General features: G+C 39.4%; 2 protein-coding genes across 2 annotated transcripts; both read left to right on the top strand.

Moving 5' to 3' along the window:
• Positions 1-4,191: 4,191 nt before the first annotated feature.
• Positions 4,192-4,623, top strand: atoh7 (atonal bHLH transcription factor 7). Its single transcript, XM_070916620.1, has one exon. It carries the CDS (start codon positions 4,192-4,194, stop codon positions 4,621-4,623), a length of 432 nt encoding a protein of 143 aa, XP_070772721.1.
• Positions 4,624-7,428: 2,805 nt separating this feature from the next.
• pkd2l1 (polycystic kidney disease 2-like 1) lies at positions 7,429-12,691 on the top strand. Its single transcript, XM_070916179.1, has 15 exons — positions 7,429-7,708; positions 8,047-8,160; positions 9,290-9,417; positions 9,527-9,780; positions 9,867-10,091; positions 10,178-10,406; positions 10,497-10,667; positions 10,758-10,939; positions 11,035-11,155; positions 11,242-11,340; positions 11,426-11,547; positions 11,631-11,748; positions 11,887-12,020; positions 12,153-12,288; positions 12,572-12,691. The coding sequence occupies exons 1-15, from the start codon at positions 7,429-7,431 to the stop codon at positions 12,689-12,691; spliced, it is 2,433 nt and encodes an 810-aa protein (XP_070772280.1).
• Positions 12,692-14,565: the final 1,874 nt, after the last annotated feature.

Raw genomic sequence — 14,565 nt, 5'->3', positions numbered from 1 at the left:
CAGTCATGGTTAGTAGTTGAAAAACACTTTGTTTGAATTTTATTTTGCTGTCACGTGATTTAATTCATCTTTGTATCGACAAAGATTTATTTCAGTTGTATCATATCGGATTAAATTATTGTATCAGAAAAGTATCGGAAAAGTATTTTTGTTTCTGTTCTGACTGTTGGCTTTGCTTTAAAATGACACCAACAAGTCAAATGTATTCTGCAGAGGTTATTATTATTATTATTATTGAACTGTGATACAGATAAATTCAAGTCAGTTTGAAAACATATTGAAGAATAGTTTGAAAGCACATACTCAACTGATGTAAAGTTGCACATTGTAAAATAGTTTTGTCCTTCTCAGAATAAAGTTATATTTATTCAAATTAGTGATGTGTTTGCTTTGCTGGAACAGGTGATTATTATTCTGCATGCTGCTTAGACAGCACCTGAAGTCATTCTGCTCTATTTTAGTTTAGTTTATAGTTGTTTATAGTATCTTCCAGTTGATTTGAAAATCATTCATATGTTGCAGTTTCATCTCTCTTGTAGAATGTATTCAGTTAATGGGAAGTTTATTCTGCTACCTCTGCCATTAACCTAAATTTCTGCTGTCATTACTGAGAGCTTGTTTTGACTATGCTGTAATCAGAGCCCTAGCAGCTTAAACTGATGCCAAATTCAAAACAAATAGGAAAGCTCAGAAGCCAATTAAGCATTGCTAATCAGTCCAATTAGAGGGGAAGAGAGTTCAAATAGGCATAAAATTACATTCACCTTACGTGACCTAATTATACCCCGAGCCTCATCTGACCAGCTGCCAGGCCTACTTGTTAACTGGGTGCTGTATGTGTATCTAAGTAGAACATTTATGTGGGATGTGAATGAGTTGTTGGTTGTTGTTTTTTTTGGGGAAGAAATCCAATTTATTACACTCATAGCTCACTTGTACTGAATATTGCCATGCCATTTGTAGGGTACTCAACTTGATAAGTACAATAATAACAGTAATGTTTTAAGTCCCGATTCTCAAAGTTTATTTTAAAAGCAGCAATATATGTCCACACATTGGAAAGTATTAGCACACTTGTGATGTGTTTCTCTAAGCTCATTAAAATTAAGTATGAGCCTATTCACACTGCTCGTTTAAAAGTAATCCTGTGATGATAATGAGATTTATCAAGTCAAACCACACATGCAGTGGGAATCCTTTCTTACACTTTCTCCTGTACTGAAACATACGCTTTGTGCCCTAATCTCCATTTCTCCATAAGGAGAGCTGGATTCATGAGGGTGCATGTTTCTGTCAGAGCAGACGGGTCACTCCTCAGTTGTGACATATGGCTTTTGACAGAGGACATGGCTCAGCCATCGGTGCTCAGACAAGCCAATCATGTGAGTGGTTGTAAAAAAAAAAAAAAAGAAAAAACAGAAAAGGGTGGAAGACACGGAAGGGCCGGGCCACGTCTGAGACAAGGCCCTCAGCCCTCAGACAAGACAAGCAGCAGCTGGCAAACTACATCAATCTGTAATCAATGAACCAACTGGTAGATGGGATTATATGCCTAATTGCACAGCTAACCAGTCCATCCCAAAATGACCAGACAGCATCAGCTTGTGTCCATGACCCAATACCAGAGACAGGCATTATTCTAGGCCTCCGACAGTGATTAATCATTCATAACCTGCCTCTACACCCAAGCTTTGAGTTTGTCAATACAGTGACAGGAGCTACATGACCTTCCTGACAAAGGACGACACCAGAAAATGAAGCAGCGGAGGTGGAAGAAATGTCCAGATCCTTTACTTAAAGTAACAATACCATGGTGTAAAAGTACTCCATTACAAGTCAAAATCCTGCATTCACATTTTAAGTTTCTTCTGAGAAAATCATTGTGGTCTTAGTTGCATAGTCAAAGTCAATATGTAACTATTTTGTCAAAGTGTAAGTATGTGTTTGTAGAGTTGAAAGATAGATGTTATTTTTCACATGCAGACCTCTATTTTGTTGAATTATAGTTTTTGATCAAAAATAAACTATTTTGTATGAAAAACTATTACTCTTGTTCTTTATTGTCTTCTCTGTTACAGTCATAAACTAATTATGATGGTGAAATATGGGATTTTTGTAAATTGTATATTGTTGGGTAGTTTATAAAAACATATCATATTTTACTAGCTAATTATTTTGTATGTAAAGATCTGCAATGCAACAGTAACTAAAGATGACAGATACATGTGTTGGAGTAAAAATTACAATTACTTACCTCCAAAAAGTAGTGGGGTAGAAGTTTGAAGTATTCTCAAAGTACTACAGTATTGTACTTCAGGAGTTTACAAGAAATGAATCACATTCTATGCATCTTTTTCTCAGATAAACACACAATTCACTGTGATTCAAAGCGAAACTGAGAGACCATTGTTTGAATTTAGAGCACAAGCAGAGCACGGTTAAAGTACAGTAGAGTTGGTGACAGTCAACAGTGTGTTTGAATGTGTGTGTGTGTAACGGAGGAACGTGCTCAGATCCATCCTCCTGAATTACAGAATTCAATGTTGGCAGATGGGAAGGACAGACAGACAAATTATTCTGTCTGTCTCATTTTCTCGGACCACTACACAGATCAATTATTTATTTCTCATGTGGTCCTTAGTACATAAGGAACATTAATGCATCCCACATACTGTGATTCACTAAGACCACGGCACCAATAAACACCCTTCCAGACTAATGCACTTTTTGATATAGAACATGGAAGACGTTTCCGGAGAATATAGAAAGTATTTTACCAAACCGCTCTCCAAATCTCAGATGGCGCAGTAATCTGTACAACATCTTGGCCCATATTGTTTGAGAGCCATAATCCCCTGATGTGCTGTTAAAATCCCTCAGGTTACAGGCCACACTTCCACTTCTGTTGCCTCGGGCTAATCTCAGATTATGCTTATTATCACATGGAGACCAGTTACATGAGAAGTGAAAGGGGACTTCTTGGGGTCTTATGTAACTTTAAAAAAAAAAGACCCGATAGACTTACAGCCAAGGTGCTTCCAAAGATTTCATATTTAATTTATGAACAAATTAGATTTTAAGTTGTGATACTGTACTTACAGATGTATTTCTGAGACACACGGCAGCTAAATATAACAATGGCTGAGTCTCACATTTATTCAAATTTCAAAACAAAAATGTTAAACTTAAGAAGGAGAAAACATTTGGACTACGTAAAACACTAATTAGTCAAGAAATAGAAAACCTTTTATTAACGAGGTGAGATACTGTATGTTTGCATATCAAATAAGTAAAAGTTAGAATCCTTCCTTTGACACAGTATAGCAAATTTTAAATTAGATAAAAATTACATTGCTGCTTTTAAATTGTCATTTTAGCAACATACTGTATGTGATGTAGTTTTTTTTTATTTTCTAATACCAGTGGGTAATTATATTCCATAATTTGTCGATATTCTGTTTAAATTAAATCTTAATTAAGAGTTTGAACCTTGATAGTTAATTACTAGGTTTTTAGTCATTTCACATGGTTGGTGGGAATTTAAGCTTAATTGGGAAATATCCACAATTGTTAGCCTTTTAAAAGTTTGTTTGCACCATCAGCTGTCGTGAGTTGTGCTACCAGATGGTAGACTTTTGGTGTTTGTGACACATGGCTCTGAGTGAAGCCACGGCCAGATAGGCCAGCCCAAGATAATTGGAATTTCATTAAGGTTTTGTTTGTGTGTGTGTGTGTGTGTGTGCGTGCTGAGTGTGTGTGCTGAGTGTTCGTATATATGCCTGTGTGTGTGTGTGTGTGTGTGTGTGCTGAGAGTGGGTGTGGGTGTGGGTGTGGGTGTTTATGAGTCCGCATGGGTGTGTTTCTCTATGAGCAATATTGAGGATGGGGGGGGAGAGGGCAGGGACTCCACCTGCTGCCACCTGTTCATCTGCTCCATCTTATAAAAGCTGCTCCCTCACTGTCTCCAGGAACACAGACACCTTGGACTCCTCGGGCTGTCCACTATCTGGAGTTACAAATATTTCAGCACAAAGGACACACAGCTTGGACATCAGCCAGGCTGTAACATTGAGGAGACCTCCGAGGAACCCAGAAGCTGAAACTAGAAACTTCTCTGACAAATCTGTTGACTCGTAGCTGAGTCTCTCTGATCTGAGGACATACACCGGCTCCACTCTTCAACCAAAAATCATGAAGTCGCGTCGACCCAGCTGCACTGACTCTGGATCCGAGTCCTCAGAACCAGACTCCAAGAGCCCAGAGAAATACGAGACTGCCACGAGGCGGCGGATGGCTGCCAACGCCAGAGAGAGGAAGAGGATGCAGGGTTTGAACACAGCCTTTGATCGCTTACGTAAAGTGGTCCCCCAGTGGGGCCAGGACAAAAAACTGTCCAAGTACGAAACCCTGCAGATGGCCCTCAGCTACATCATGGCCCTCAACCGGATCCTGACAGACGCCAGGAGGCACAACACTCCTCACAGGGAGTGGCTGGACCTGCAGTTTGACTGCGTGCAGCCTGAAAACTACCCGTGCCTCATGAGGTACGACTCTCCGAGCGGACAGGAGTACATCCACTCGTCGTTCTCATATCAGTTCGATGGCCATCAGGTCCACGCATAAACTGCTGCCATGTGGTAGATAATCAGTCATGTTGTTGGGTGTGAGTGACAATGTGAATATGTTTCAGTAAATACATTTGTATTGCATTATTTTCTTTTTATATTTATATAATTTGTGTATGACAATCAGAAAGGCTTCCTTTTCAGTTTGAAGTCTTTGTTATTTTTGCCAGCAAGGTTGAGCATCTTTTTGTTCAAAGTATAGCAATGACAGAAATGTAGTGTCATTATAATGACCACTAGATTGTACTGAAGATACAGGCAATGGTGTATTTTTATCGCTTATTTTGATACGGCCCTAAAACGTTGTGCAATGTTCAATGGATTCTGAGAAAATCATTGTGGTCTTAGTTGCATAGTCAAAGTCAATATGTAACTATTTTGTCAAAGTGTAAGTATGTGTTTGTAGAGTTGAAAGATAGATGTTATTTTTCACATGCAGACCTCTATTTTGTTGAATTATAGTTTTTGATCAAAAATAAACTATTTTGTATGAAAAACTATTACTCTTGTTCCTTATTGTCTTCTCTGTTACAGTCATAAACTAATGATGATGGTACAATATGGGATTTTTGTAACAACAGAAAAATGGAACTGTATATAATGTGCTTAATACTGTATCTACTGCATGTAATGACATTACATGCTAACTAAGTTAGTTTATACAACTTTTAACTACACAAAGCTGATTCCCTATGAACAAAATGTTCCTTTTGCATCCTCAAAAACATTAATTTTGCAAAATATAACCCTGACATAGTGAAAAGCTAAATAGTGCATTCACACAATAGCATAATTTTCTAATTGCAATACAAACTTAATCTTATTATTAGAAAGCTCTGGCATTTTTAACCCCCATAATCTCACTTTGTCTCCTGTGTGGCGTTAAAACAAGGGTTATCACAGAGAGCAACTAATTTACAGCACAGCCTTTGTTTTGCGTGCCAAGTTCTCAGTAGGAGTAATGGCAGGTCACGTCTGTGGCACTGCCTCGCTCTGCACCCTGGGGAATAAATCATCCTTTTGTCCTGAGCCCCTGTGCTCTGAGATAAGACACTTTTACGTCAATGGAGAACCAAAAATCTAAACATTTAATATAGACTCATTTTGGAGGGGGCCCAATTACAGTCATTTAACTATTCTATTCTCAAATTTCTTCCATAGAAATAACACCTTTTGGAGTTCAATTCTGCTACAGGATAGTCCGTTGTACGTAGAGACAAACCAGGACGCCATATGATCCGCAACTGTCCAGTGTTTGAGCCACACAGCTACAGATTTAAATGGCAATCATCAGCCACTGAAAAGTGATTGTTCTAGATTTGAAAAAGTTTGAATGGTGGCACAAGCCACAGCAAATGAAGGAAGCCTGTGTGCCAGATCCTGCCACGGCTTCAGAGGGGGAGCAGAAATTAAACTCTATTGTGTGGTAATGGCCGTGTCTAATCGCTCTGTTCAGAGTCGCTGAAGCATGAACGCCCATAGCTGGACCCAAACTCTATCTGCATTAAGTATAAGACATCTACAGCAGTGTATTAACTGTACTGTCCAACTGCTGATACACTATACACTTCCTACTGCGTCTTACTGCTGTTGATTTGGGTGGTAATATTTAGTCGTTTGTAGATCATCTCATATTCCAGTCTGTCTGGTTTGATGCCTCTAACTGCACAAAATAAACACATCAAGAAATACAAAGATAAATATGTAGATTGATATCATATAAGACTTTATAGAATACAAAAATATAAAATAGCTTAAGTATTCAACTAAACATTGATATTAGCCAAGAACACTTTAATACACGTGTGATAAGTGTTGCAGGGGGCCTATTGGGCTGGCAGGAGAGACTTGGCCGATAGACGAGGTGCCAAACACTGATACAGATGGTCATAATCATTCATATGCCACGTTGAATGTTTGCATACCTAATAAACGCTTTCTGACAGTTGGCACGTCAAAAATGAATAGATGGCGGAGTCAAAAGTGCGTAATGGTAATGAGGCAGGGACCATCAGTGACACTGCAATTACGCTCTTCATTAATTCAGTCACAAGCTGCAAACAGTTGGCGACAGAAAATATACTGGACATGCAATTAATTGATTTCCTCAATAGGAGCACGTTATTGGATGAGTTGTTAATCAATAGTGACAACAATGTGCTCAGCATGGAAGTAATTGAGAGGGCAAAACAAATTAAAATGTCTTTAAACTGCTGAATTATTTAGCCTTCCAACATGGCTGCATGTTCTCTTTTATTAGACATTTTCCAAATTAATAGGTGGGTATTTTTATGACTTCAGGTCTTCACTGCAATTCTGATGGAGGTTGAGGTCTACACTAATTTTGCATGTTTTGTTTTATTTTCACCAAATGCATTGACTATTGCTCACATGAAAATGATCATTTATTAGAGGCACCAGGCAACTGAAAGTACAAGACTAGATACAAGCTTTTATTGGTTCAGGTTTTAGATTATAACATGAACCAAAATAAGGTTAAATGTGAAATATATGGGTGAACCTTGCTGAAGAGTCCAAAACGGGACACAAGTACGTCAATGTTGAGTTAGTACAACACCTACCATTTTATTACCTCAATGTGTTTTAACTGGGTGTCAATCTCAAGACAACAAAAGCTCCATCAGAGGACCAGCAGCTCCTCCCTCAACAAAGCTGATGTCATCCACTCTTTATAATCACCTCTCCAGCAGGTGTTCAAAAGCTGACTACACTGCTCTGCTTCACTTTCACCTCTGATCTAAACACCAGCGGTCCATACAGAGAAACAAAGGCGTCTAACAGCATGAAGTGCCTGAACAACCGGGCCGACAGCCACCTGACCGGGCAGGTGGAGTGCGAGTTGGACAGCATGGGAAACGGTGCCTGGGTTAACCAGGGCTTCTGTGGCTCCCCTCCGCCCCTGCCACGAGCTGTCAGCACCATCTACAACCCTCAGCCCCTCTTCCAGGGCTCCATGGACAGCATGTACAAACTGGACACCCCCGGCCCATTCCCAGAGGAACCGCCATCCACTGGCCAAAGCCTGGTGAAGAAACAAAGAGGCTGCTGCTCTTTTATTAAAGGTAGGAACCCATCCAGCTCAAAACAGTATTTCTGCTGTAACTGTCATCTGTACAGCTAGTTTAGTGAATATGGATGACACCTTGCCAAGCTCTTGACAAAAACATCACTGGAGACTTTGTTTGGTACTGGTTCAGTCTGTGTCTGGGTCAACTGATATATCTTGTTGGCTAATAAATCTTAATGACTTAAATTGACCTGTCCAGGGTGTACCCTGCCTCTCGCCCAATGTCAGCTGGGATCGGCTCCAACCCCCCACGACCCTCTGAGGATAAGCGGTTATAGACAATGGATGGATGAGATGACATAAACTGTATCTTACACTGTATTTTTCCTGTAGGCTTGTGGGGCACAACATTGACCGAAAACACCTCAAACAACAGAGAACTGTTCGTCCGAACCACGCTACGGGAATTACTGGTCTATCTGGTGTTCCTGGTGGATATATGCCTCTGTAAGTATTCTACTTATATCATCCGACATTTTGCATTTGAAATATGAATGGCTATTCCTGGCACTTGTGGTAGTCTCAAAATTCAAGTTGAATATGATGTTCAGTACCCTGGCCAAACAGTATTTGCAAGTCATTCTTTTGTTACTTTTGTTACATGCAGTATCGCACACCGAAGTGTTTAATATACCTCGAAATGTTAGATACTTTAAGGAAAGTTGTGAAACTCTAAGCTTACTTTGACACCTATTTTCCTGGATTGTCCTATTGTCCCAAATGTATGCTTTTAACACATTAATGACCCATAATGTGACAGAGGGGTGACAGAGATTTCAAATGCATTATAGTGTATTTTCAAAGAAGATTTAGTTTGGTGTTCCTGTATTTATGTACCTTATGTCTACTCATATGTATATCTCAATCAACTATTTATTAACTTATTATTGTTGAAGTGCTCACCATTTAGCAGGATGTTACTGTATAGGGCACTTTGGACTGTTGATTTATCATCAAAAGCTTCCCATCTGCTTTAATGCCTACAACAAATGCCCTTTGCATCCCTCTGCCTGAAAGCCATTGTCCAGCTGAGCATTAGGAGTGAAAGGGACGTGGGCACTGCTCTCTTGCTTTTTAGCGATAAGAGCATTTGGCCTCGTCCATTGTTGCTTTGTCTGGGTTAGATTTACATTGTTTGATGAGGCTATTTACGTCAGGCCAGTGTGCTCTCTCTTCAAACAAATTATGGCCTCTAATCTATTTGACTGCAGTCACATAAACATGGCTAAACAACAAAGTCTTCAATGAGGCCTTGCGTGTCTGCTTCAGAGTTGTCTTATCTTGGACCATTGAATGGAGCAACATTTAGAGCTGAGCCTGAGCAAAGCCAGATAGGAATCAATGATCAGGCGTTAACAATGTGATTACGTGTGATTGTGCGACATCTATTGCATGTCTGTCCGTCCTTTGTTGCTCTTCCTGAGGATTCTTCCATTTTTTTCCCATTATCCAAATCAAGGGTCAAAGGATGGAAGGTGTTGTATACAATACAGACTGTAAAGCCCCTTGAGGCAAATATGTGATTTGTGATATTGGGCTATATAAATAAAATGACTTGACTTGCATTGTCTTTCAGTGACATACGGTATGACCAACTCGAGCACCTACTATTACACTAAAGCCATGACGGACCTGTTTGTGAATACAGCCGGTGAAAGTGGGGTTAAGTTTCAGTCCATTAGCACCATGGCTGACTTCTGGACTGTGAGTTTTCTTCCATGTTCACCACAATGAGAAATCACTGAGAAATGAGAATATGAAATTTCTTCTGTGTGCAATTCAAGCTGCATCCACCCTCTCTTTATATGTCCAGTACGCCCAGGGCCCATTACTGGATGGCCTCTACTGGACTAAATGGTACAATAACCAGTCCCTGGACAGCGGAGACCAGTCCTTTATATACTATGAGAACATGCTGCTGGGAGTCCCCAGAATGAGGCAGATCAAGATCATGAACAACTCCTGCAAGGTCCACAACGACTTCCAAGATGAGATCACAGGATGTTTCGATGTTTACAATGAGAAGAAGGAGGATGACCTTAGCTTCGGTCTCATCAATGGCACTGCGTAAGCCGCTTACTGTTTACAGGGTAACTTTTAGTATGTAGTCAGATTAGAGAAGTACAGCAAAATGTTTTTTTTCCCCTCTGCAGCTGGGCCTACCACACAGAGAAAGAAATCAAAGGTTCCTCTCACTGGGGCTTGTTAACCACATACAGTGGAGCGGGATACTATCAAGACCTGAGTCGGACCAAAGAGGACAGCACCATCATACTGACGGAACTGGTGGACAACCTGTGGCTTGACCGAGGAACCAGAGCAGCCTTCATCGACTTCTCCACATACAATGCAAACATCAACATGTTCTGTGTCATCAGGTAAAGAGCACCATCGACAATAGCAAGTTTACCAATTGGATGGTCCCCGCCCATTGGTTGATCAAAGTTATATCTGCTTCTTTCAGGTTGGCGGTTGAATTCCCAGCGACCGGAGGAGCGATCCCTTCCTACCAGATAAGAACAGTCAAACTGATTCGTTACATCACCTATTGGGATTACTTTATCCTCGGCTGCGAGATGGTCTTCTGTTTATTCATCCTGTATTATGTTGTGGAGGAGATACTTGAGCTGCGAATACACAAGTTCTCCTATTTCAAAAGCATCTGGAACATACTCGATATTGTCATCATAATGGTAAGAAAATGTAATACTTATTTGATTCAAACGTGTCCTTTTTTCTGATTTTGCTTGGCCTCAAAGAAGTAAAAATATACTCCTTCCCAGCTTGCCATCGTTGCCATTGTATTCAACATTTTCCGAACCGTCAAAGTGGACAAATTGCTTGGCAAACTGCTGGAACAACCTGGTGTCTACGCAGATTTTGAATTTCTGGCCTTCTGGCAAACACAGTACAACAACATGAATGCAGTGAACCTGTTCTTTGCGTGGATCAAGGTACAGTACTGACATCTTTCACTCTAACACATTAGTTATTAAAATTCTCTGGCTCCTGCCTCATCCCAAAGATTGTGTGCTTTCCTTTAGGTTTTCAAGTACATCAGTTTTAACAAGACCATGACTCAGCTGTCCTCCACGCTGGGTCGATGTGCTAAAGATATCTTGGGCTTCGCCATCATGTTCTTCATCGTGTTCTTCGCCTATGCTCAACTTGGATATTTGCTCTTTGGGACTGAAGTTGAATCTTTCAGCACCTTCGTCAAGTGCATGTAAGAGGCGTCCAAAACAGTGGCTCAGCAGGAAATGTTTAAAAGGGATGATTGAGGATTAATGAATCAATCCTTTTCTTTTTTTCTTTCTGCAGCTTCACACAGTTCAGGATTATTCTTGGAGACTTTGATTACGATGCCATTGACCGCGCTAACAGAGTTCTTGGGCCAATCTACTTTGTCACCTATGTGTTCTTTGTTTTCTTTGTTCTACTGGTAAGTCATTCTGCCACACAACATGCTTGATTTTAAAATGATGAAGTTGACCATTCTCATTATTTCTTTATGTATCTGTCCCTCAGAACATGTTTCTGGCCATCATAAATGACACATATTCTGAGGTTAAGGAGGAGCTCTCGTCCCAAAAAGATGAGCTACAGATTACTGACATCATCAAACAGGTAAAGGCAATCAGATTAATGTAAAGATATACACATCTATGTTTTTCTGTTTTACCAGAGTGAAAAATTTTCTCTTGTAACTCAGAGCTACATGAAGACATTTACGAAGTTGAAACTTAAAAAGGAGAAAATATCCGATGTGCAGAAAGCGCTACGATCTGGATCTGGAGAAATTGAATTCAAGGACTTCAGAGAAACTCTGAAAGAGTAAGTGATATAAACATCAAAAAGAAGAGCCTATGCTAACTTTAGTATTAAACGTAACCCTCACCGCTCTGATGATCTCGTAGGATGGGACATGCTGATCATGAAATTTCTGCAGCGTTCTCACGGTTTGATCGTGATGGGAACCAAATTCTAGACGAAGATGAACAAGAGAGGATGAAAATCGAGCTGGAGGAAAAGAGGGTTTGTGTAATAGTCTATACAGTGACTTGAATTATGAGATGACTGTGATACCTTCATACATTTTTTTGACTTGTTTCTTTATTTAGCTTGACATGCAATAAAATACAGACAAAGCCGTGTTTTCCCATGTTTTGTCAGGATGCTCTTTGCGCTGAACTCAACAATCTTGGACTGACCTATGGGAAAGAATTACTGGAGAAGCCTCCGACAACATCTGACGAGCAGAAGAACCGCTGCAGCCATGCCTTCATGGATCAGGAACAGTTCCTAAAGTGAGGAAAACTTTTTACATTTAACCTATTAAGTGTCTTGAAGTACCTATTTTGTTCTTCAAACAAGAGAAATTAAGTTCATTACAGTGGACGTTAACAAAAAACTGAATTATCTTTCTCTCACCATGAAAGACTGGCCAGACAGGTTCTCCACCTTGAAAGCTCTGTGACAGGCATCACATCCAGGATCGAGTTGATTATGGAGAAACTGGGATTACAAAACAAAGCTAAAGGGCACGAAACGGCAGGGACTGTGACCAATAATGACGTATGTAAATAGTTTTCGTAAACCTTGTAGTATGCTTTATATTTTATTGAACACTAAACAGGTAGGAGGCTTCACCTTACAATATTAGGGATTATGAGTTCACAGAGTGCACTGAAGAGTATAGTGAAGCTATGTGACAGCTGTGTTGTTGATAATGCAAAAGGGGCTGTAATATAATGAGAAAAATGTCTGATATTACCAGCAAATTAGACTAGACTTTTATTAGACTAGAGTTTTATTCTTATAAATACAAAATGTTCCATTTTCAATTACCCCTATCCAGAGTGATGAAACTGCCTCAGGTGGGAGCGTCCTGGTTTGTGTGGACCGAGGGACGAAGGCTGAGACGTCGTCAAGGAGACCAGCAGTTCACACCAACTCCACATACGACTGTCATATGTGATTAACCTCTGAGACACAGAATCACGGGTTATCTTGAAGTCAGCTGACACATGAGGATGAATGGGTCACACAACAACGTTCTGTGCTTCACAACTTTGCAATGTTCAAAGTCTGTTCGACGAAAGGATCCTTCAGGTGGAAAACAACAATTAGGCGCTCAGATCAAAAGAGTATGAAATTATTCAACACTTGACAGCTGCTTCGGCTGCTCTGAAGTCACAGCCACTCATTTCATGGAAATATGTAAATACTGTATAAATACGTTTTTGAAATTCTTTGCTTACTAGGCGACTGCACTAGAGCTAATATAATAAACTGGTTAAAGTTTAAGCTCGGATATATACAATGTATGTTGTAGATGAGACCTGAATGTAAATCTACATATTATTAGTGGTGTGTAATATAAATCTATTTCAACAATAGGTTAGAAAAATAAAGTTATGCAATATAATCCAATATTAGGCAGTGCATATGCCACCTAACATCGTCTGACTAAGTGAGTGCTTGCTTTTCTTTAGTCACCTCATGTTTATGAAAGTTTTATTACATGTGCTCAAAAGCTATCGCCCCGACTTATTTGCACAGTTTAGTGAGATGTATCTACGTTTATATTAAATACATGGTTCCCCTTGTCCACCTCCTGAGCTGCCAAAACCTCATGTTGTAACGAGCAAACGTGATCAATGACAGTGTCAACAGCCCTTCATTAAAAACATATTTCCATTGAATACAAAACAATTGGGGCATATTATCCCAGTGGACTGGACGTTTTTTTTAAAATGTGTTCATCATAATTCAGAGTTCATACCTCCCAACATTACTGCAAACAAAAAGGGTAGAAATGTACAGAAAATACATGCTGTCTAGTGTATTTAACATGCAGATGGTACAGACTTCAGAACCTCAGAGTAATAGTTGTTAAATATGTCATTTACAGTGTCTGGTAGAAAAGACATCAATTTACAGTGAATGTATGCTTTGCTGTCAGAATTTCTGCGTCCAATAAATGTTCAGAACGACCAGGTTCAAATGTTTCTTTATTTGAAGTGACTTATTGAGTTGTTCTGCTCATAAGGAAAATTGATTTCATCCTTTATTATTACAAATCACTTCTGTTGTTCAACTTATATGCATTATTGTCATAAAAGCAAATTGCCATTACATTCAGTATTTTAAGCAACAAATATATTACATGTCATAAGCGTGCAGTTCAAGCTGAAACATCACCTGCTTCCTGCGACTTCCTGAAAATGGCACACAAACTTAAAAATGGGACAATCTACAGTGGAAAAGAATTTAGATTTGTAATGGCGCCTCTGCAAATAACACAAAGTTTGAATTTACTGACATATCAATTAAGGCTTATTCATAAATTATATTGCTGAAATTGAATGATGGCATTTCATTTCATAACATTCTACCTATCGTATGTACATTATTTCTTAAGTTTCATGAAGGTCTGTGATCAAGGTTTGTATTTACACTCTCAGCCAACATGACCCTGTTTTGTTACATGAACACGTCCAGCTCTAATAAACAAATAAACAAAAATATTATTAATTTGTTGGCTACAGGAAAAGGAGAGTGAGCTTACAATGAGTGTACACTGTACAAAATGGCACATATGCAAATAAAATCCAAATGGCAGGATGTCATTGAAAAATCCTCTTGTCACAATTTGCCAGTGATTTTAAATAGTTGCCTGGAATATATGGAAATATTCGGCAAATACTAAGAAAATTCAAAATACACTAAGGGGCAGAAAATGTGCCCACTGCCCTGACAAATCAATGGCATATTTAGGAAACCTTCCACCTCCAGTGGAAAAAACATAAAATCAAACAATCCCAATTTATAGTAAGCCTAAGACATTAG

This window comes from Enoplosus armatus, chromosome 12 (assembly GCF_043641665.1).
Source record: "Enoplosus armatus isolate fEnoArm2 chromosome 12, fEnoArm2.hap1, whole genome shotgun sequence".
Classification (NCBI taxonomy): domain Eukaryota; kingdom Metazoa; phylum Chordata; class Actinopteri; order Centrarchiformes; family Enoplosidae; genus Enoplosus; species Enoplosus armatus.
This window is presented reverse-complemented; position numbering and strand designations above follow the sequence as displayed.